This window comes from Sitophilus oryzae, unplaced genomic scaffold (genome assembly GCF_002938485.1).
Source record: "Sitophilus oryzae breed Bouriz unplaced genomic scaffold, Soryzae_2.0 scaffold_186_pilon_pilon, whole genome shotgun sequence".
Taxonomy (NCBI): Eukaryota; Metazoa; Arthropoda; class Insecta; order Coleoptera; family Curculionidae; genus Sitophilus; species Sitophilus oryzae.
The window spans coordinates 457,889-483,605 of record NW_022146579.1 but is presented as its reverse complement, the minus strand read 5'-3'; the positions used below and the strand labels follow the sequence as shown (position 1 = coordinate 483,605).

Here is a 25,717-nt window from a genome sequence, read left to right as displayed (position 1 = left end):
TTACATGGCCCTGGAGTAATCCTGCCGAAAAAGAACGACGTCTCTGGGAGCCTTTACGTCGTGCGACGTTTAAGTCATAAACTACTGGTTAAAAAACAAAAAAATTATCGATTGATTTTAGGTATAGGAACACGTATAATCAAAAAGTAACGAATTAGAAAACCTTTTCACTAGTGAAATAAAAAAAGTGGGTTTCCATTTGAAACAAAATTATTTATGATAATTTTTTAATCGCTCAATTCCATGACAGCTACGGCCTATATTATATGACATTCGAACAATTTAATTTTTGAAACAGATAGCCACATGTCTTCTCTTTATGCCACAGTGGCTGTGGTAATCACTAAATTTGTCGTTTAGGCTATACAGATTTTTTTAACAGGCAGTTTTTTTCCTCCAAAAATTTTAAATATTTTTTTTCTCAAAAACGGTTAATGTTAGATATAGAGTGTTGATATCAAAATTCATAAAATTTTACAGAGAATTTAAGTATGTATTAAAAAATGTGAATACGTATTTAAAATAAGAAAGTTGCTGTCAACTTCCGGTATTTCTGGAAGTGCCGCCATATTGAAAATATTTTTAATCGATAGATCTCGTTGTGAAACAGTGATTGCAAAAAATCTCCGATCTAGAAACGAAAGATTAAAAACTTCTAATGCATGCTCAGCCTGGGACACCCGGTATATCTATCTTTTAAATAAAAAAAATGTCTGTAACGCTAAAATGTAATTAATAATATACAATTCTCACTATTCAGTTTCTTTGTTGATTATGGGGATAAGGTACTGCGGCATCCTGAAACAAAAAAAACTTTTATTACGGGGATGATACGACTGGGGATAGGATTTTTTCCGATATATATCATTAACTATCGATAGCTATCCATATCCATATTAAAGAGAAGAAAAAGATTAAACTGCTCAGCCCTCAACAACTCGTAACCGTATACACCAGTGTACACCAGTGCAGACACGCACACTCACACAACCACACTTTTTGGACACTCTCGTGGAAGACGTGAGGAGGAGACATGACCCAGTCGTAATCGCTGGTGACTTTAACGCCTGGTCCATTGAATGGGGCAGCCGTGAGACGGACAGAAGAGGTAAAACCATTCAAGAGGCTTTCTCATCATTAAACCTCATTCTTATGAATGAGGGAAATACGAGTACCTACCGTAAAGGCGCCGCGAGCTCCATCATCGACCTAACATTCATTAGCAGTGTCCTCTCAAAAGGAGGCTGTGAATGGAGAGTCGATGAGGAGTTTACAAATAGCGACCATCAGGCTATAATCTGGGAAATCAACACCCATCCCAGCAGCGGTCGGCGCCAGGGGATCACAAGGAGGCAGCCATCAGGCTGGAACGGCAAACGTTTGGATGCGGAGACCTTACAATTCATGATGAGGGCCTCACCAGTACCCCGAACAACAACTGCAGAGGGGATCACGGAAGAAGTAGCAGCCATTTTGGAGTCAGCTTGCGACGCGTCGATGCCGAGGAGTGGACAGAACAACGGCCGGCCACCAGTTCATTGGTGGAACGCGACCATCGCCCAGCACCGGCGAGAGTGCCTCAAGGCAAGAAGGCAACACCAGCGTGCCCGAAAGCGCGACAGGGCCACAACAGAGGAGCTCAGACAGATTTAGGAAGAGAAAAGGCGTCTCCTGGCGAAACGCCATCAGCTCGAGTAAGCCAGAATGCTGGAAGGAACTCTGTGCGGAAGTGGACCAGGACCCGTGGGGCAGACCGTATAAAACGGTCATGCATAGGATTAAAAGCCTACCCTCAACAACACCAACTTGTCCCGACAAGCTGCACAGAATAGTGGTACACCTATTCCCGGAAAAACCAGAACTCCCCGAATTCCACCCAGAGGATGGAGAAGTGGATATCCCCGGAGTAACCATAGAAGAGCTCACGAAGGCCTGTACTAGGTAGAAGAATGGCAACGCACCAGGACCAAGCGGCATACCCAACATCGCACTCAAAAGTGCAATTGCCGCGAGACCGGACATGTTTATAAGCATGTACGACGCCTGCCTGCAGCAAGGCGTATTTCCGACCCGATAGAAGCAACAACGACTGGTTCTTCTTCCAAAAGGGAAGAAACCACCGGACGACCCAGCCTCTTTTCGTCCACTTTGCATGCTGGATTCAGAGGGGAAAAACTTGGAGCGGATAGTGGCCGACAGATTGGAGCAATACATCGATCCTCAATTTTCTGAATTCCAATTCGGATTCAGGAAGGGGAGATCGACCATCGACGCACTGGAACTCGTCACGAACATCGCAAAGGAAGCCATCTCAGGAAAGAGATGGAAAGGCGGTTCCAAAAAGTACTGCTTCATCGTCACCTTGGACATCAAGAACGCGTTCAACTCAGCCCGCTGGGATCGCATTTTGGAGGCTCTCGAGCACATGGGTATACCCTACTACCTACGAAGGATGGTCAGATCATATTTCAGCGATCGACTTCTGCTTTACGAGACGGAGCAGGGAGCAGCGGTGCATGGGGTCACGGGAGGGGTACCTCAGGGCTCTGTCCTGGGGCCACTCTTGTGGATTGTTATGTACGACGGTCTGCTCCACCTTGAATTACCGGCCAACACAACACTCGTGGCTTTCGCGGACGACGTGGCGGTTGTCCTTGTGGCGAAATACTTGGAGGAGCTAGAAGCTGCGTTCTCCATCACCATCAGGAGGATAAGACAGTGGATGCAATCGGCAGACCTGTCGCTGGCGGAGCATAAAACTGAAGCACTCCTAGTGAGTAGCCGGAAGAAAATGGAGACCATCACCATCAGAGTAGGCGACGATGATATCAAGTCGCAACCCCATATCCGGTACCTTGGAGTGGTCTTGGATGAGAGCCTCAACTACAAGGAGCATATCTCCAGCGTCAGCAAGTAGGCGGGAGCAGTTCAGGGCGCACTCTCACGGATAATGCCCAATATCGGAGGCCCCAGGCAATCCCGGAGACGATTACTTGCAACAGTAGTTACCTCCGTCCTGCTATACGGAGCACCGGTGTGGTCAGAATCGCTGGAACTAAAAACATATCGCAGGGCAATGACATCAGTCCACCGACTCTCAGCGATCAGAGTGGCGTCAGCATACCGGACGGTATCACAGGATGCAGTGAGTGTAGTGGCATCATGCCTGCCAATTGACATCTTGGCGGGAGAACGCCAGCGACAACACCGTAAGAAGAAAGCCGAGCAGCGACAGGTCTTCTGTGAAGAAGAGAGGCCTGAAAGTCATCGTCTCTGGCAAGTGAGATGGGACAGCTCGACGAAAGGTCGGTGGACACATCGACTAATCCCGGATGTCACCAAATGGATCACCCGTGTGCACGGGGAGGTTGGATTCTACATCACCCAACTCTTGACTGGGCATGGATGCTTTCAAGCATACTTGCACAGATCCAAGAGAAGTGACTCCCCGAACTGTCACCATTGCCGCGTGGTGACCGAAGATGCGGAGCACGTGTTCTTCCGATGCCCTCTATACGATCAGATAAGGACAGAATTCGAGAGAAATCTAGGCTTGTCCATTAGCCCAGAAAATATAGTGGACTGCATGCTGAAGAGTCAATCGGCATGGAACAAGGTAGCGGAGTATGCTGAGACCATGCTCAAGGATCTTCACAAAAAAAAACACACAACCACACTTACACTAGTGTACATTGATGTAACTGCCTTCAGGCTTCATCAGTACGGTAAGGAATCAGGAAGCGATGAAACCGATCCCAAAACACAAAAAACAGGAAGCAAACGATGCAACGAGGCACCGTGTGCAACCCAGGAGATGGAAAAAAAAATGACGAAGAAGCGAAAATAAATGATGGAAAATAAAAGGAGCAACCGGGAGCCAAAAGCCCCAATTTGCAGGCAAGAGATAACATGCATATCCATATACAGGGTTGTTCACCACATACGACACAGAGTATTGTAGCTAAACGATTAGACTTTTACAAATTGTAATTTTTGGGTTCGTTTAAGAACTATTAGAGCTACAATTTAAAAATATTTTTACAAGATACAGAGTGTCCCAAATAAATAAAAAATAACAAAGTTGTTTTTATTTTTTACCTATCTCTTCAAGTTCAAATTTTTGAAGAGTACAGATACTAATATTGTCGATATAGCTTGTTTATTTCATTAAAAAATAAAAAAAAATTGTTTAAATATTTGTTAAAGAGGAGCAATTAATATGATTCCAATATTCAAACTACATTACTTGACTGTTTGCGTTGATTAATATTAATTGCTCCAAATACTAAAAAACTGACTTTTGTATGTGTATTAGACAGTGTGGTAAAAAGTATCACCTTAAAAATTATATTTCATTTTTTGACATATGCGTATTTATAACAACAGAGACATTCATTTTCATAACTTATTATTATATTGATTTCTGATTCAATTCTACATTTATTTAGAATAGTTATTTAACGAACATAATTAAGTATGTAATTAATTAGTATTTGGGCGGAAATAATGGTGGTATATTTAATTAATGGTATACTCTTTTATAAAGATTTAAATAGTTTTCTTTTTGCATACAAATGGGCTAGTAATATTATCATTTTGCTAAAAACGATAATATTACTAGCCTGTACATTTTGTACATTTGTTGCTTTAAAAACAATCTAAAATGTCAATAATCCATGGGTATATTGATCAATCAGGTCTAAATTATAAGAAAATGCATTTTCTACGAAAACTTGAAGGGATAGGTAAAAAGTAGTATAATACAATTTGATGGACAATTAAAATGTGCATCTGATTCTCCTAAAATATACAGGGCGTTCCATTTAAATTAACAAATTATTGCCGTTTAAAGCTAGAAATAATTTAAAATAAATTTTTAGAAACTCTGTATGAGGTAGTATTATTTTTATTATTGCAACACAATAACAGATCAATAAATAGACTTCAGTAGATATTTAATATTAAAAACTTTGATACCCTTGGAGAAATGAAGCCTTAAAATGTTTACTGCAATTTCACAAAATTGAAAATATTTCAAAAACGGTAAGGTTTAAGTGTAATAAACCTTAATCAAATTTACCTTTATTTTAATCGTAGAAACTGAAAATGTAATAATATACAGCGTGTTCCATTTAAAAAAATAAAACTTTGATATTTTTTATTTATTTGGGACAGTCTGTATCTTGTAAAAATATTTTTAAATGTAGTAGTAGTAAAAAAGTAGATGTAGCTCTAACAGTCCTTCAACGAACCCAAAACTTACAATTTGTACAAATCTAATCATTAGCTACAATACTCCGTGTCGTATGTGGTGAACAACCCTGTATATATCGAATACCCAATAGGAGGCTTCAAATTATTGATACCTACTGATATATATCGAAACTGTCGATGTACTGATAGCATTCCGATAAGTACTGGATTTTAAGAATTGAAGAGTGGAAATACTAAAGAGGGCGAGTGCCAAAATTATTTTTTCGAGATAAATGAGAAAAACACAGTAGAACTTAAAATAATAAATTTTTAAAATATCTTTTAAAATACATATAATCGAGCATATAATATACATACATAAAAAATAGACGTTTTCGCTTGGGACTTGTAACTTTTGTTAGGACATGCAGCATGGTATTTATTACGTGTCTAATGCAATAACGTAATATTGAAAAATTCGGCACTTACCCCCTTTGGTATTTTCACTCTTCAATTATAGATATATGATATATATAGTATGTCCCCGGATTGTCTTTACAAGAGGAAAACCGAGGGAAAAACGTTTGCATTCTTCATAAAAATTTTTGCTTGTTCTAAAATTGTTAATCTCCTTTATACTTTTCACAATTTCCATACCGTTTAGGAGAAAATTAAATAAATCATAAAAATATGATCGAATTCTTTCTAAGTTTTAAAAATCAAAAGGCGTTTCTATGGTAATATCATTTCGATTTCATTCTTTGATAGATGTTTATTTTTTTGATCAACAAGTTCAGGATCATGATTCTCGTAAAGTCTTCTTTGCTTGGATATTCACTTTGTTATTGCAATTATTAGGCAGTTGACAAAAACTGATGGTTAAAAAATGTAGGTACTTATTTTAACGTATATATAACAATGCGATTTAATAATCTTAAAATAAACTAATTTAAAAAAGTGCCTAAATGTTTGGGAAAATTTAGATATATATGTAAAAATGCTTATTTTTTTCCAAAATTACTGATAATAATAATTGAAGGGGTGGCTGTAATAACCAGGCAACTCCACTTTTTTCGAAAATGAGATTTTTAATGCCATTTAAAAAAATTGGCTGATCGTTTCCTGCAACAGTAAGTTCTTCTGCATTTAAGATTGGTAGGTGGGTGGAATAAACACTGTTATTTTTTGTTATTATATTATAACAATTTTATTTATTTTTTTTATAAATAAATATGTTTATAAAACAGTACAATTTCTGCTTTTTTTTATAATTTCCCTTATAATAGTAGTATTCTTTCGTTCTGAAAGAAACTGAACATTTTCACTTAAACTGATTTATTCCCTACACCACGTTTCCTTTACGTGGTATAGGGATTAAATCAGTTTAAGTGAAAATTTTCAGTTTCTTTCAGAATGAAAGAATGCTATACTAATTTCCCGCCAGTCAGAATAAGCGATAATGTCTTATGACACGTTTTATACCTATCTCGTTCTTTTTCATATGAAGCACACATAATAAAGAAAGATAGCAATAAAGACGTACGTCGTGCCATGGTCCTGCTAAATGGTTTCAAAATTGTTATTCTGAGTTGCGTTACGGGAACGCGATCCCACTCTTTACCATGAGATTAGTCCGTCTCTTTTTATTTTTTGTCTATAGTGCTTCCTTAACATTTTTAAAACAGCAAAAAATATGACGTTAATTAAAAGGCCTTTTTTAACTAATTTGAGTGGGGTAATATTAATTAACGTCATATTTTTTACTGTTTTAAAATGTTAAAGAAGCACAATATTTATTTAGTTTATTGCTACGGAAAGGGTGCTAATAGTTGTCGGAAAATGTGATACTTTAACGACAGCAATCAATATGACATTAATCAAAATTAATAATAACAGTCTATCAAAGAATGAATTCGGAATGATATTACCATAGAAACGCCTTTTAATTTTTAGGAGTTATGTATGGGAAATTAAAATAACTTTCGTTGCATATCATAATACGACCACCAGCAAACTCCATAAGACGACGGACGCAGGTGTCATTGATGACGTGCAACGAAAGTTGTTTTAATTTCCCTTTATACTATATTTTCATGTTTTTTTTTAATTTTCTCTAAAACAATATGGAAATTTGGAAAAGTATAAACAGGTTAATCAATTGAGAACAAGCAAAAATTTTTATGAAAAATGTGTTTTTCTCAAAATGTAATAAAAAAGTAATAAAAAAGTTTTTCCTCTTTTAAAGACAATCTGTAGATAATACTGTAGATAACAATCGAGATATTTTGTGCATAGTTATGGATATATCGAAATTTATACTTGTGTGTTTTTATTCACCTGTCTTAAAACAGTTTCTTAAATTAGTTATATAAACTTTTCAGAATTATTATGTAAAATAAGGTATATTTTCAGTTTTCCTTAAAATCTGATAATACCACTTCTATATTGGATACGATTAGTGATAGATTTTTTTTTGATATATTAATAATTACCAATTACAGACAATTAGATCCACATGAGAGCGTCAAAATTAATATATGTAAAGAGAATATGAACAGAGATAATGGTCCAATTCCTTCCAGTTCTTTGTTCCTATTACTCTAGCATTGGTAATTAATTGTTACATCCGCTTGGTAGTTTTTCAATGCTTGGTCAGTGCTGAGTGCCTATATAAACGTTCAATTTGTAGATAATAGGTTAGTTTTCATCATCTGCTGATGAGGCTAACATGGTTAGCCAAACGTGCGTTCGGTGCAAAAGTAAAGTGCTTGTGGTGAATTAGTGTTTTATTTTGGTGTTTTAACATCAAAGGTTCCAACCCCCAACTGTAATGATCATACGGTACTTTCTATTAGGAAATATCTTCCAAAGAAAAATGCTGAAAATTCTTCACCTATTTTATAACTACTTTACTATAATTTTGCTTCCAATCGTTAATTTCTTCGAAGGAAAAATAATTTTGAATTGACTGAATTCAATGGGCGCGCAATGTTAAATAACGGACAAATCTTGGAGACGGACAATGCGTTTAAATAACTGAACACTATACAACATTAGATACGAGTGATGCTGGAAATGTTTCTGTACTTACGGTAACATTTGGATTTTGCTGTACATATATACGGTTTACTTGGCGATGATGGTGTCTTTGTCGCTGATACGCAGCTACGCGTCGATGCGCAGCTGCGAGTTGCTGCGCACCTACGCGTTGCGCCTGGCCTATTCCAATTATATTCATATTCGGAAACTGCTAAAACAAAAAAACTATCTCAAATATCTAAATACATTTTTTTAGCTTTTAATAAACATAAGTAAAAATAAAAAAAAAAACAAATAAATCATATTCGAATAGAAATTTAAGCTTTTTGGTTTTACCGAATTAAGTAATTATTATTTTGGCTTCTACGTTGTTATTTCTGACCAAGAAAAAATCAAAGATTTTTTTTGATTTAAGTAAGAACAATCTTCGGATTGTCACGGGGTTTCTAACACTGTCTGTTCAACGAACACCTCAGTAGACTGAAGCTGAGAAACAACGGTGAATTTTCTGCGGGGAAAATGGGGAAACGCCAGAACATCTCATCACTGAAGGCACCGAGACTACAACCGTTCGTGCCCTCACAGATTAAGTATATGTATATGTATACAGATAAAAATCTTGTCCTTAATTCGTGGTACGAAAATTTTTTTATGACGATGAGCAAACGAGTAAAATTTCCTGTGCGCAAAAATAAACTCGAGTTTAAACAGCGTAAATAACTGGGCCGGTCAGGCGCTGTGCACAATTTTAGACGCCATAAATGGGCGTGCTATGTGCGCAAACTAGTAACCTAACTAGTGCGCGACTCAGAAAATTGGAACCACGAAAAACAATGCTTTTGACGATAAGTTTATAATCTGTGGTGCCATAAACTTTGGCACGGCTAAAGTCGGAGATGGAGAGTTGGCCTCAGCGGAGCCGTCTCAGATACTGGCTTTTGTCAAAGCCCTGAAACTGTATGATATAACAATGATGTATATGATACAACTCGTTATAACTCAAGAAAGGAGAACACACAATAAGATATTTATTGGGACTGAACAGTAGAATTCACTGCCAGAATTTCTTCAAAAATTTTAAAATACTGAATCTTCCTTCTTTATTCATTTTTGGATCCGTTTGCTTAATCCGCAAGCACATATCTGCTATTCTCGAAAGGCTATCTCACAACTATCCACTTAGGAATGCGGAGCACGATCTTTATCTGCCAACCCCGAGCTCAGAGCTAGTTAAAAGCTCAATACTGTACAATGCCAAAAAATGTTCAATTATCTGCCTTTGAATATCAAGTCGCTTTCATTCTTTCCCGCATATCGCAAATTTCTGAAATCATACTTACTGGACTCTATATGCGGTAAATGACTTTTTTGTTGATGTTTAATCATGAACAATTTTGAATTTTAAAATTTTGATCATCTCACACACTGGTTAAAGGTTTAGTATTTAATATTTTATAACTCTTACGTGATTATATCCATTCACAATTTTCCTATTGTAAAATTTTATTGATACGCCTTTTTTTGTGTTCTGCAAAGTCCATGTATGTTTTATTTGTAATTTTAATGACGTAAATTTTTTTGAATTGATTTGTATTGTATGATATTTTTTATTATTTGTATATTTCTTTTTGTACAATAAAGCGTTATTTATTATTATAATAGATCTGTAAGGTCGCGGTGATAAACTCCCCTCGTAAACATTCTACATTCTACAGTGCAAGTGGCGAAATACCTTTTGAAGAAAGCTATAAGTGTGTACTAACATGCTGCTATATAAAATTATACAGAAACTATAATAAATTTTGCGAGAAAGATACTTTCGTATTACTCTCGTACAATAAAATGTTTCACGATCCATTGGTTCCAACGATAAATATCTACTTGCCGCCTTTAGAAGCGATGCTAATTAAATTTTTAGTTACGTAATCGAGGGCGCGATTTTTAAATTCATTGTTGCCAACCATGGACATATTCGGAGCCGCGCCGGGCTGACTAACTGGAATTTAAATTTTCTGCTGGAGATTCAGGTGGTAGCTCTGCTGTAAAAATATCAAGTTGACACATTTATTTATTTATTTCCTGACACTGTCATTCGTTTTGATACTTTAGTGTTGTATTACGAGTTTTTGGTTTAAACGAATTGTGTTGTGATGCTTTAAGCTTAAAATGTTTTACTAGCAGACCTTGCAGTCGAACATTGTTCTTTTTAGAACCTCTTTTAGTGCGAACTGTACAAGATAGCTTAATAGCCGTTGCAAAAAACTCATCGCGAAAGCGGTAGTAATGACCCTTTATGTCCCTTAAGTGCTGCTAAGGAGGTGAGTCTTTTCAACTAAAACAATAACTTTTTATATACAGGGTGGCGCATCTCATTTGCGTCGGTTTGGTTTGGTTTGGAAACGCAAAGATGTAGGAACAAAATATTTTATGACTATTTATGTGGGACGGCAATTAATAATTTAATATTATTTTGAAATGTACGGGGTGTGTCAGAACTAAGATCCATACCAAAGTTATATTTTTTCTTATGGAACACCCGGTATTTTATTCTATTTTTGTATTCTTGGGTATAAAATAAGGCATTTATTATAAGGGTTTAATATGTTTAAAAACTTTAGTTTTTGAGATATTTAAAGATATTTAAATATGCATGCTGTAATAAAAAAGTTTGTCAACACCTTGTACATTACTTTTCAGAATTAATTTTTGTGCTGACTCTCAAGCCAGAGAAATAAACTTTACTAAGAAATTTGATTGCTTCCTTAAATGTATACAGGGGTATTAAAAATTGCTGGTCTATTTTAAATATTTATTTTATATTAAAAGTTCGTTATTTCAAATGCAACACTATGTATTTTTTTAAATAAGTCGAAGCAGATTTAAATGCTCTTTCAAACTCTATTAGGGTTTCCTATACCTATCTGGCTCAGATTTTGAATAAAGAGCGATGTTTCAATAAAATTGTAATCAAGATGACTGGTGTCATCATGGCAATTTTCTAGTGACACTTAGTAGCTTTTTTCAAAATCGACATTAGTTTATAGACCTTATTTAAATTTATAACAGGTTATTTTTATTTAATTTACCTACAATAAAGTTAATAAGTAAGTATTTATTATTTTATCAATAAAAATTAAGCAGTATCTGCCGACGGAAGGAATAAATATATGTTACTAGTGATTTTATTTTGTGAGAACAATTGCTTGTTGGTCTGAAGGGTTTATGATCAAAGATATCCAAATAGGAATTTTCTTGACAGGCGTTCCTTTGAAAAAGTATTTTTCCTATTTCGCAGAGCAGATAGTGAGGTATATAAATAACCTATTAGGCAGAAACCTCTCGTTGGAAGTGAAGAAAATGAATTTGCCTTAATTGGTTCTTTTATAGAAAATCCAATATATCTACAAGTCATCGTAATATACATCAAAGAACTACTTCTTTATATTTCTTGACAAAATAATAAATCGTCCCATTGCTACCAAAAGTCACTAACTTACTTTTTATTACTTCCGAGAAAAATGCATCTAAAAATGAATTGCATTGCATAAAGATGTTATAGTTAGTAACTATTCGGTATTAAAATAAAACATAAACAGCCAGAAATCGTAGTTAATGACTTTTGCAATCGATTCTCCGCTTCAAAACATAGTTAGTGATTGAATTTGGTTGTTCGGAAAAATGTTAGTTAGTGACTTTTGGCAGCAATAGGACGAAATATAATACTTATAAAACTATTGTAGGTAAATTAAATAAAAGTAAACTGTTATAAATTTAAATAAAGTTCATAAACTAATATCGAAGCTACTACCTGTCACTATTAACCATTGAAAATAGCTAATACTGTCACTAGCAAATTGCCATGGCGACGCCAGCCATCTTGATTGCCATTTTTTTTAAATAGCTTTTTATTCAAAATCTGAGCCAGATAGGTATAGGAAACTCTAATATAGTTTGAAAGAGCATTTAAATCTGCTTCGAGTTACTTTAAAAAATACATAATGTTGTATTTGAAATGACGAAGTTTTTATGTAAAATAAATATTTAAAATAGACCAGCAATTTTTGATACCCCTGTATACATTTAAGGAGGCATAATTTTTTTTACTACAGTTTATTTCTCTGGCTTCAAAGTCAGCACAAGAATTAACTCTGAAAAGTAATGTACAGGGTGTTGACAAACTTTTTTATTATAGCATGTATTTTTAAATACATTTAAATATTTCAAAAACCAAAGCATTTAAACATATTAAAACATATTAAACCCTTATAATAAATGCCTTATTTTATGCCCAAGAATCCAAAAATGAAATAAAATAACGCTGTGCCGGTCAAGGCAACACGTGAATAAAAGTTTATTTGATATGATCTATACACATCAAACTAGAGTTGATCAAACAGTTTGTGAAAGCAAGGGAAAAAACAGGACGCTTTTCAATTTTTGAATATTAGATTTACTCCCTTTAGTGAGGCCAAAATCAAGAAAGAAGTTCTTGTGGGTCCCCAGATTATACAGCTTTCCAAAATTCGACATTTATTGAATACCTCAATAAAACGAGCTTAGGTTGCATTTCAAAACAGGTATAAGAACTTCTTGTTGTCATTAACATGTCTCTTAAGAGTCCATTTCACCAGTCCGAAAAAGTAGCAAAATACGCGTTCGGCATTTAACGTTTTATGTAAAACTGGCTAGGTATTTTTACACAAATAAAGAAGGAAATTAAAGATAAAGGATTATACCATATCCGTATTGAAGCACATTTTTAGACAACTTCTTTATTTTTAAGATTTTGATGGTCCAACATCAACAAAATATTCCTTATGTTTGGACTAAATTTTCTCGAAAATAAAGACATAATATAAAATTCCGTTACAATAGGGAAATAGACTGAAGTTTTGTGATTACAGTGTTTATATGGTTTTGTAACATAATTGCTGGCTATTTTATGGCAAATGCTGAAGCTCTGCAAGCCTTAATCAAGCCTTAATCAAAGCACGTGTGTTGGAATGTTAACTTAACACGACAGGATCGGGCTAATCTTTAGGCAGATTTATTATAGAATATAGTAAACGCCACGAATGTTTGGGAGTGATTCATCGATCGCTACCATGTGAACTAATCTGTTCAAGGTCACATAAACCTTAATTCCAGTGCCGTGTTGTTTCAAGTCATATAATAATCAATATATAATCTGTTGTAATTTGTTGTTTTAATTGTCAAAGTCTTGTCAAAACATATATTTCGTTATAAATATAAAATGGAATGCCCCATCGGTCGCACTGCAAGCACACCAATGGACTGGCGTACAAAAACGAATCAATCAAAGAAACGCGATATAGTATCGTCTTTGTCAATCACGCTAACACTTTAGAATAAGTAGGAGGAGCGCAGGCAGATGATTAGACCGGGCCTTTAAAAACCTACGTCTGCGGTAAAAATTTACGTTTTTAATGTAAAAATGATAGCTCGCGTGTCGATTCTAACTTTATCAAGCGATGAATCACTCCCAAACATTCGTGGCGTTTACTATACGATATTAATTTTATTGGTAGAATTTCTTTTTTTTTTCTTTTTTTGATTGGTTAGAAAATAACGCAGTTTTTAAATTTATTACATTTTCATGCCTCCGTTTATCGGATATACGTTGGTGTTATTTTATATTTTCGTTTCCATAACGATTTAGCTATTTTACTTATATTTTTATTAAGGTTAGATTAAATTTGTCAAAAAAGTGTCAAAAGGTCCGTTATCGTATGAACGGGTCCGTTGACGGGCTGAAGTAAAATAATTACGGATGAAAAGTGGCGCGAAAATGCTATGACCAATAAGAGCACCGTCGGACCATCGTATCAACGTATAACGGATGCATGAAAATCAAGCTTTAGGCAAATTTCTGAAATATAATATACACGGTGATCCCTGTAAGTCGGTCATGATTTCGAGGAATGATAGAGGACGTCGAAATATTAATTTTGATATAACACACTATGGGTCGGAAATGCCTCTTACGCAAGATACAGGGTGTTAAAGTTTTTGAAAAATTAAAGATATTCTTTAATAGTCTTTTAACAGTTGAAGGTATTGTTATAAAATTTCATTATAGGAATCTACCTAACAGAGACACTTTAAATGTAAAAAGAAGAGGTTTTAGTTTCAACCAGTGGCGTAGATGTGATACGCATTGGGTATTTTAAAAAAAAAAAAAAAATAACATGACCACTGATAAAAATAAAAATTTCGGAGTTTTTTTATTTACTCGGTTTATTTCCAAGAAAAAATATCTCTTACAACATTCTCCTATCTAACACCATTTGTCACAATTTAATAATAAATACATTTTTTAATGAGAATCTTAAATACAGCGAATTATTATAATTAGAAGGCAGAAACACATGTGCATCAGCTCCCTTCATCTTGGGTAGCTTTAATACTTTTTACTATTAGCTCTAAATAAATTTTTTAAAAATTATAAATTTAAACTAGAATTTTTTTTTATTGTTAATAATAAAATTTGTAGTTTTAAGGTAGTTATTAGAATTCGCATATTTAAGGTTCTTATTAAAAAAATATTTATATTTAAATTGTGACAAAATGGTGTTAGATAGAAGAAAGTTGCAAGAGACATTTTTTCTTGGAAATAAACCGAGTAAATAAAAAGCTCCGAAATTTTTATTTTTATCAGTGGCGTACTATTTGTTTAAAAATATTAGCCGATGCGTATCACAGCTACGCCACTGGTAGAAACTAAAACCTCTTCTTTTTACATTTAAAGTGCCTCTGTTAGGCAGACTCCTATAATAAAATTTTATAACAATACCTTCAACTGTTAAAACACTATTAATGAATATCTTTAATTTTTCAAAAACTTTAACACCCTGTATCTTGCGTAAGAGGCATTTCTGACCCATAGTGTGCTATATCAAAATTAATATTTCGACGTTCCCTATCATTCCTCGAAAGCATGACCGACTTACAGGAATCACCCTGTATATTTCCTTCGGCCACACACCCGCTTTACCCGACTCCCGAGAACGACCCGACAGTACAGCGTAATAGACTCTTAAAGTAAATTTTCGCACCAGAACTTCTTCCCTGAAAATTTAGGAGCAATCTCGGATGAACACGAGGAACGGGTCTTGACATTGCTAAGCTGGAAAAGAGATTTTCAGAGAAGTGGAAGGCAAGTATGTTAGCAGAGTACTGCTGGTTTTTGGGACGAGAGAGTTATACTTCAGGGTATAAATGGCAAACAAGTACCAAATAAAGGTAGAGATCTTTTTATTTATTGTTGTTTACAGCTAAAATAATATAATTCCCCCCTTTCAATCTCTCCAAATTAAATTCAAGTCCATAAAATTATTATTATTATTATGGAAAGCTTCATTCAGAACCTCCCAATTAGTGGAATAAATTAGTGGTTTCAATTAGACTGTACTCTTTTTAGTTTACGACAATTAAAATTAATAAAATATCCTAGCAACAGTTTGCGGTAGTCTGTTGTATCCATAAAGAAAGCATAATATTTAACTTATAAAACAATAAACTTTTGATTTCTAACCAAAATTTTTCTTGACAGGTGATAATCAAAGGCCAAATATGACATTCCTCCCAAATTTTGAAGCATAATCAGTGGAAAAGTCAAAAGTTTGTTAACTTTTTCCAATAATTGAAAATTACTACCACTCATTAGGACGTTCTGAATGCTTATATTAAAATTAGATGAACAAACTTCTACGGCTAATTGAAACTACTAATTTATTCCACCGATTTCGAGGTTCTGAATGAAGCTAAAATGATAAAAATAGAGGAGGGATCTCCCCCGAAAATGGTGGGTGGTAGAGGAAAACGGGAGCTATATTCAGGACGTCGTTGTACATAAGAATCGGCAGGAATGGAGCCAAAGTTTGACAAAAATTGTTTTTGCAGACCAGTGTTATTAGAGAGTACGTTGTATTAAATTAGTTTATTGTGATTATAGTTCTAGAGTAAATTAGTTTAAGTGTTTTATCGTGTGTTTTAAGTTTAAGAACGCACGGAATTCGTAACATTATTATGAACAATTAGTTTTATAAAAAAATATATTTACCAGTGCAAAATTGGGCACATGGGGAAGTTGGGGAGGTTGCACAAAACCATGATGAACATGATTCTTACGAGGACTTTTTCCTTTCTTTTTAAAATGCTTCTCTAAGTCGGCAGTAGGATCGTTTATTAAATGAGCCTGGTTCACTTCGTTCTTCGCTTCTAAGGCAGCTTTTATCACTACTTCCTCGTTGACTGTGTAATTTTCCGTGTACAGTGGACACCTACAAAAATTATAACACAGATATGATTCGTCGGTAAGAAGAATGACTATGATTTAACAAACATTAAATAATTTATTTCAGAGGCCATTTTGATTAACTCCGCACCCTAATGTAAATCGTTGCAATAATGCTTTGAATAAAAAGACTAAGGAAGGAGTATAATGTTATCCATGTATTCATGCATGGTGGGCGGAAAAGGGGCTCTAGGGATCCATTTGAATTTGACTTGAAATTTTGTGAATTTGTCAGTCTTCACGGAGCTTATTTTATGTTATTTATTATTTATTCCACTACTGGTAGTTGTATAAAGGTAGTAAATCTAGATAGCAATTGTGGCAGAAGTTAAATTAACAGTGACACTATTGCGATTTATCGAAAAAGACTGTAAAATAGTTGGTTGTGTAGCGTGCGGTAGATCTCGGTCAAAAATCGAGTGAAATAATGAAATAACTTTTCGCTAGTAAGTGACTATATAATATACATACACAGATACATATGTGTAGTAAACCGATCGTTTATGAAATTCACTTAAATTAACTAATTATATATTTTTTCTTGCATTTTTGCTTTTATTAACTACTTGTCAATGATTAGATGTCAAAGAATTTAGATACGTCAATTTGACTTACCTGCTTCAGTAGCGAATCGGATGTTTCTGTTAATAAATAATTATTATAACTTATCTATTTTTACTAGACTTTTATATTTTTATAACAATTTCAATAACTACCAACATTTATTCACAACGTAAAACAACAAATTATTGAGTCTACCCCACGTCTACCCTACATCATAGTTTTACACTTTTTAAATAAAATTAGAACGGAAGAAAGACCATAGAAACGCCTTTTGATTTTTAAGACTTAAGAATGAAATTCAACCATATTTTCATGTATTTCTTAATTTTCTCTGAAACGGTATGGAAATTTCAAAAAGTATAAAAGGGATTAACCATTTCAGAACAAGCAAATTTTTTTATGAAGAATGCATTTTTCTCAAAATGTGAATAAAAAAGTTTTTCCTCTTGTAAAGACAATCCGTCATGCGTCGTCTCTTGTTGTGTTTAACCAGTCTTATCGGTTTATTAAAAAAAAAAAACGACAGATCATATTTCAATATGAATGGAGTGACGGAACGATGAACGATGCCCGTACGCGGATGCCTATGTACCGGGTGGCCAACTAAGAATGGACGCCGGCTGTATCTCAGAAACTACTTATCGTATAACTTTGGGAAAAAAATTCTAATAAGTAAATCGACCAAGAGAAATTGCTGGAAATTATTTTCATGTTCGAAAAATGTCCGCTAGGGGGCGTTTCTCTGATAGCCAAATAGAAGGCTATATTTCTCTTTACACAGTTAAATAGAGCACACAATTTCCAAAAAATCAGCGCAAACCGCAACTTTGTATCTTCTCTCTAACCGGAGATATTAAGAGAACAAATCATGTTAGGCTGTCGTTTAAGATTATATGATCTAAAAATTATAGTAGTAGGCTAGGAAACAAAAACAGGTAACTTGGTTACGTCAAAATATCAAAACGATTAAGTTCAGTTTTCATGCATCCGAATTTAGGGCGTTTTCTTAAAAAAATGGCGTCATAAGTTTTTAAACGTGTTTATGTAACATTATGGTCCATCAATATAATTTTTTTGGTTAATTACGAACGAATTTCTTGGTTAATTATACGTAGGCAGATCTAAGATTAGCATGACCAAAAGTCGGACAATCAATAATTTTATTAAAATTTCTTGGAATTGACTTCACTTGTTTTCGCGTTTTACCTGTTGTTTTTGTTATTTATTATTATATTAAAGTTTATGTTGTTTGGGTCACTTTTCAATATGCACTACTGGTCCAAATCTAACCTTGATGCAAGTAGTAGTTCAGCACCAAGACATTGGTCGGTAAATGTTTAGGCAGGAATTCTAGGATGGCGAATGATTGGACTTTTTTAATTATCTGAATGAAATAATAAACTATCCATAATTTCTAAGAGACGAATTGCCAATTTTGTTAGGGGATCCATAAATTGCATTTGTTACAATATCATCAGCATGAATGTAGTTGGTGTAGTTGATGCAGTAGGTGCGGTTGTGCCGCTTATTTTGTTATGAAAGTGTGGCGCTTCTTGGATACCACTTACTTTAGTAGATAGAGACGCTGCAGCGGCATATTTTCCATGGCCAGATAGGTCATTCGATTCAATATGCCTGGATTTTAATTTATGGTATCGAATCAAGAACGAACATGAATAAATAACAATTAAATGGTATTAAAATGAAATTAAAATGTATGTTTTCATATTTTGACGTAAAGAAATTTACCTCTTTTTGTTTCCTAGCCTACTACCAAACTACTCTAATTTTTAGACCTTAAGAACCTTAGACTCTAATAATCCTAGGCGACAGCCTAATATGATTTATTTTCTTAATATCTCCCGTTAGAGAGAAGATAGAAAGTTGCGGTTTGCGCAGATTTTTTGGAAATTTTGTGCTTTATTTAACTGTGCAAACAGAAATATAGCCTCCTATTTAAATTTTTTATGCAAAAGCGCAAAATCTGTTATAATGTCAAACAGCGCCCTCTAGCTACCACGAAAAAAAAATATGGAAAAAAAAATTTACTGGAGATCATTAAGGAAGAAAAGCTCTTTTAAACGAGCCCTAGTTTGTTTAAATCAGCTAACCTAAACCAGAGTTATCCTTATTTTAATAAATGCAGGTTTAACCTTCCCCCACCACTTTATTTTATGAGATAGAGCAAAATACTCTATATAAAAAAAATTACAAATTTCTCGATGATTACAACAGTCATATTTAAAATACCTGTTCACCGGCATATTTTTGACCAAAACCCTGTTTTCTGATTGGCTATTAGAGAAACGCCCCCTAGCGGACATTTTTCGAACTTAAAAATAATTTCCAGCGATTTCTTTTGGTCGATTTACTTATTATAATTTTTTTCTCAAAGTTATACGATAAGTAGTTTCTGAGATACAGCCGGCGTCCATTCTTAGTTGGCCACCCGGTACTCTATTTAAGATTTTTGAAACTCGTTAAACTCTTGTCAAATTAAAGATTGTTATTTGTGAAATAAAGATACCACACCACAGGTAAATAATAATAGATTTTAGTACAAGAGATAAGGTCAAAAGCTAATAATATAATAATAGCTCCCGTATATAGCGTTTAACGCCTTGGGAGTAGCAAGGTACAGCTTGCTATACTAGAGCCGTTGGGTATACAAGGAAGGTAATGTGGCTAGCACTACGCTTAAACCGCCTATTATTACCTCAGGATTCTGAATCCCAAGTACTCATTTAAGGCTGAGTCGACCTAGGTACCCAAACTATTTTTATTTTAATAAAAATAGTCGGCTGATGTAATGCCGGGTGTGGGAATCGAACCCACACCTTGAGATTGGTAGACGAGAGCCTGTGTCTCTACGCCACCGGGCACCTAGGTCAAAAGCTACAGGTTTAAAAAATTTAAGATTAAAGTTAATTAACTAACTTTTAAATTATAAAATTCAGTAAGTGTATTAATAAAATATTTTGTTTTATTTATGTTGTGTTTTATTTATTCCTGGGCAATATTTTTTTTTATTTTTGTACATAAGTTATATTGATAAAAAATATAATAATAAATGCAGGGAGTTTGAAGGTAAGAAATACCGTATGATCGAAAAAAAATGGCGTCCAGTTGGCTTGGAAATGACGATCGATGACATTTCCCATATAATTTTACATATAAAATGACAGCGATCTTCATTTCATAGCCATCGCTGACGCCGTTTTTAGTCAATCATACGGTACTTATTTCTGTATTTTTTGTATTGACCGTTGTTTGTTTTGTATTAACAAACACCCTAAACTATTTTTTTAATAAAATACCTCGATTAGATTTTTTGAGTTTTATACAGTTTTTTTTTCATAATATGTATTTTGAAATAATCATTTGTCGCTAAAATTTTAAATATATTAATTTCCCGTTTAGCATTCCAATTGTATTAACTTATTTCTTTGAAAAATAAAATAAACTACTTTGAAATTAAAATAATATCACTGTCAAGGATTTTATAGTCGACAGTTGAACAGACTATACTTGCAAAAATATGATTTTTAATACTTACAAATCATGTCTATCACCTCCTTGACCATTAAAATGTTTATAACTTTTGACAGGTTGTCGACATATGTAGCACATCACTGCACCGCAAGAACACGTCATTTTGTTACAACCCTCTATCTTGATGAACTTCTTTTTGCACTTATAGCATTCCCTACAACATTTAAAAAAATATATTTAATAATCTATATGAAAATCGGAAAAACTTGACGTGCACGTCATCAAAATATTTGATGAATGTAGGTCGCAATGTCTAATAAAATTCGTAATTTTACTTCAATATAGACACTATACATTATTATCTTGTCTAATGATTATTATACAAACAAATTTTAATTAAATGAAATTATTAGCATAGTATAAGGAAACTAGTAGCTTTACTCCTTGTCAAAGCCTTTGTTCTTTTTCTGTCTTTATATGACCTCGTTCTCGCGTTTACGTAGCTGTATAGTCGAGATCTACAGGGTGTCCCAGGCTGAGCGTGCATTAGAAATTTCTAGAGAACTACAATATCTAGATCAGAGATTTTTTACACATCCTTGTTTTACGAGATCTATCGATTGAAAATATTTTCAACATGACGGCACTTCCGGAAGGAATAAAATTTTATGATAATTTTAAAAAATGACACACTTTTATATTATTATTTTCAGAGATTTTCTACACAACTTATAAAAATCAAGTTTAATTTTAACATTAATGTGTTTGTTTTGTAGTAATATTGGTTAGGTGATTTTCAATGGATAACTACATTGAAAACACATTATACTAAATAATAAAATAATATATTTAAACTTCAATAATTGCTAATAAACATTATAGGAACTTCAAAAGAGAAAAAAGCATGAACAAGAAGAAATAGCATAACTATTTTCTCACGTAACAAAAGAATAATTTTTTAGTTATTGTTACCGAGTCCTAAATGTACCGAAAGAACCGGGAATTTCCAGTACTTTCTTTAACCGGTACTTTTTTAAATTCCGATCTGGAATAAGCTTCTTTTAAACCTCAAGTTGTGGCCGGCTGTAGCGCAAGCAGTAGCGTGTTGATCTGCGGAGCGAAGGATGGGATAGTACTGGGTTCGATCCGCAGCCAGTACGGTTGCTTTATTTATTTAAATAAAAATATTTATTTATCTAAATAGAGCGACCAGCGAGCCGCTACCTCAAGGAAGGCAATGACAAACTATCTCGAGTATATTTGCCTTGTACAACCTCTCAAAATAGTGCCGTTCGGATTCGGCGATAAACTGTCCCGTGTACTTGTGAAACTAGATGATGACACACATCACAGGTACATGCAATAGGTAGCCGACGCTCTGTATAGAGTATGGCACTGTAAGAAGAAACCTCAAGTTCGTTTGGCCATTTAGATCATCGTTGATGAATATTTTAATGTTCATATGGTCACTAATAATGCCTGCCCAAACGTTGTGGAATTTCTCTGGCCATTTAGTATAGACCTCCCTAATTCAGTGTACGTGTTCGTCTACCCAGTATCGACAGTTCTGTCGATATAGTTGGCCATTCAATGCGAAGCTTGAATTGTCAGATAAAAGTATGTCCTTTGAATTAACGATAATATTGTCAAGTAAATGCATCATTTGCTCATAAAACTATAGTCTCCTATCGCGAAAAACAACAACTATGAAACGTTAAAATGATTTTTTATTTGGTATATATCTAAAACGGTAAATTGGTAAATGTCTAAAAAATTAAAGGCTCTTTAAAAACCTCTAATAATAAGTTGTTGCCATTATTTAAAGAAATACCGATATCTTTAAATTTCTTTTTTGAGTCGCACCGTAGAAATATTTTTTACGTGAAAATTTGTGCGACTTAAAATAATAAAGAGTGTTCAAACATTTTTAACTGGATTATTATGATAACCAAAACAGCACACAATAAGGCACTCATTTTTTGTCAGTCCGTCTCTGTGTTGGTACGCAACCCTCGAACCTCGCAGGCCGACCGACGGAACTCAAACTGAAACGCTCTGCAATCTGTCACAATCTGTCGAATTCGAAAATCTGACAGAAAATATTTGGGAGAGTGCAACTACTCCTTTCCTTGTACTATGTTATTAGCAAGTTTTCTGAATGAAAGTTGCAAAATGTAAAGTTCTAATTGGTTAACATAAGTAACTTTTTTTACTTCAACTTTTTTCTAATTAAATTAAGTTATTAGCAGGTCTTTTGGATGAAAGCTGAAAAATGTAAAGTTCTAATTAGTTAACATTAGTCTTCACTTTTTGTGGGATTCTACTCACATTCCGTAAACTGATATTGAGCGCAGCTAAAAACGTTGAAGGATTTATGTATTTTCAATAAAAGCCGCAAAACTTATAGTCTAAGAGCTAGCAACGTTTTCGAGAAAGTATTTTAAGACGTCTGGGGTGGAACCACAGAATAACTACAGAACGATCAGTCAATGTAATAAAAAAGCGAACAAAATTTTTGCTGCCATCTATAGTGGGCCGAGTGCGGCTCAAGGCTTCAAGGTTAAATTATGTACACTTCCCTCGCTCCTCGCCCCGCTAAATCAAATTTTAATTTCATATTTAATTCAGAATAGTTATTAATCCGAATGGGCATCTTATTATTAAATACAAAATGTCAATATAGGCACACGGGCCTACTCGTGAACCCATATTGAATTTTTTTATTTAATTAGATGCCCATTCGGAGTAATAACAATTTTATTTTAAATAAATAAAACACATTAATTAATTATAATATATTTATTACTTTTGTGTCGTTTTTTTAGATCTAAACATATTAGAACATAATTGCTCGATTGAATTCTTATTATCGGGATAAATATCGAGACACATACACAAGGAACTGGCCAAACACAAATGGAACTGGCCAAACAACAAACTACACACGTGAACGCTCGTATCATAGATAAATGAAACAAGTTTAGATTGGAAAGTGCCCATAAGGACAATGTAAACACTATTTGGCGCTATTCTTGCAACGGTCGCGACCCAAAACATTTGAAAAGTTCGGAGCGGTTCGGCTTTTTCCGGAATTATATCGCCAAATATTGTTTATTCAAATTTATTATTATTTGCTTTTAATTTTATAAATAAAATACAGTGTGTTGCATACAAGAAACTTTATTTTATATAAGGATATGTATGAAATACCTAGGAAACATTGGAAACCGACGTTATGCCACGATCCACGATGGTTTTCACAGTTCACAGCACAGCTTTTTAAGTTTTTAGTGCCACTTTTTCACAATTATCACCAGTTGGAGTAAATAAAACTTGAATTAAACTCACAAGATAGCAATAATTACTTTGAAAATGAACGTTATAAACACTTTTCGGAATTTCTTTAATGAGAGCGGTTTAGATTTTTTGATTTTTGAAGATTCTGACTTTGACAAGAGAAAATTATTTCTGTTTTTGTTTGCCGTTGTTCTTAGCGACCGCTATAGCAGCGCCAGATCGCATATAACGGTCGCGACCCAAAATAATTTCGCGACCTAAAATTTTTACGGGCTTTCCTATCTAAACTTGTTGCATTTATCTATGGCTCGTATAAAACTGACGCGACGCGTAAGAGCGCGGGCAAGCGGGCAACTAATGGTTTGAAGAGTGGGGAGTCAATCGAACCAATCATAACGTTTAAAATTGATATGCAATAATCAGGCAACCAAATATACACGACTTTAGTTGCGCCATCTATAGTGGGCCGAATCGTTAATTTCTAATTTAACGCTCCATAAGAGTGACTGGGCCCTGGGTGGAACTCTGTAACGAAATAGCGATCGGTAGCGATGAGGAATACTGCCGCTTGCATTTAGTTTGCACGGCCAAGGTCAGTATTTTTTATCGCTACCGATCGCTATTTAGTTACAGAGTTCCAGTCCTGGCTCTTTGATATATCTTTTACTATGCTCTCGGGAACAGCATGCGGCCCGTCTGGCTGCCGATACCCGTTGCTTTCACTACTGCGCATCGGAAGAAGATCCTATATTTTTTTAAAATTTAGTCCTATAAATTCCAGTATTGAATATAAATCGAAAATGTCTCCATAGAGTAGAGTTTTCGACTACGAACCGAGGATTTAAAGTTCGAATCCGGGTCAGGGCAAAGACTTTTTTATTTTATTTTCGTTTATATTCTGATAGTAAAGTATTAAATAATTCTGGCGATTCAAAAAAAAACAACCAATATTTAATACTTTACTATCAGAATATAAACGAAAATAAAATAAAAAAGTGTTTGCCCTGACCCGGATTCGAACTCTGAATCCTCGGTTCGTAGTCGGAAACTCTACGCACTGCGCTATGGTTCGATTTATATTCAGTACTAGAATTTAAAGGACTAATAAAAATATAGGATCTTCTTTCAATGCGCAGTAGAGAACACAACGTTTACCGGCAGCCAGACGGGCCGCATGTTCTAGAGAGCATAGTAAAAGATATATTAAAGAGCCAGACGTATTAAAATACTTATTTTTCCGACGTTGCTAGCTCTGGTTTAAGCTAGCTAAAGTTTTAAAAAAAAATGTTTAATTTTTACACCACTCGATCCTATACCTTATTAAGGCCTCAGTCATTTTGTTCTCGATGTATGTCCGGGCTTTGACGCCTTCATCCTTCTCCACTTCGTCGCACCGGTACGGCACGTGCGACGGCTCTTTGCACTGCCTGCACGACTCCTTCATGCACTCGGGGTTGAGACAGCGGAACAGCTTGTCACCGGGCGCGGGAATGGTGGCAAATTCGCAAAACGGACACGACTCCAGATCGTCCACGCCGGCCGCCTTGATTTCGGCTAGAGCTTTCTTTTGCGCTATCTTGGAGAAAATCTAAAGCAAAGAGAACAACATTGAATAACACAAACCCAAAAAGATTATAACAGTGCACCGTGCAAGAAAATAAGTTTTGCTTTAAATGAAATTATGTGTGACCCAGTGGCGGCTCGTGGTTATTATTGTAGGGAGGTCAATATCTAAAAATATTATTCATTGCGTCGATTTTTTTTATGTTGCGACCAAATTTAATTGATTTCTTACAAGGTACTTGTACGTTTAGT

General features: G+C 34.5%; 1 protein-coding gene across 6 annotated transcripts in view; it reads right to left on the bottom strand.

Annotated features, from left to right (window-relative positions):
- Nucleotides 1-623: 623 nt before the first annotated feature.
- LOC115883355 (E3 ubiquitin-protein ligase RNF216-like) overlaps nucleotides 624-25,717 on the bottom strand; it is a 100,489-nt gene continuing 75,395 nt past the window's right edge. For 2 of the 6 annotated variants that reach the window (XM_030901712.1, XM_030901714.1), the window contains exons 18-22: nucleotides 25,219-25,490; nucleotides 20,670-20,819; nucleotides 16,316-16,535; nucleotides 8,285-8,443; nucleotides 624-798 (exon numbers count right to left, since the gene is read on the bottom strand). In XM_030901712.1, the coding sequence (XP_030757572.1) occupies nucleotides 757-798; nucleotides 8,285-8,443; nucleotides 16,316-16,535; nucleotides 20,670-20,819; nucleotides 25,219-25,490 (843 nt within the window). In that variant the 3' untranslated portion in view covers nucleotides 624-756. The remainder of the gene's footprint in view (nucleotides 799-8,284; nucleotides 8,444-16,315; nucleotides 16,536-20,669; nucleotides 20,820-25,218; nucleotides 25,491-25,717) is intronic. The other 4 variants (XM_030901715.1, XM_030901717.1, XM_030901713.1 and 1 more) reach the window with 3 other exon arrangements.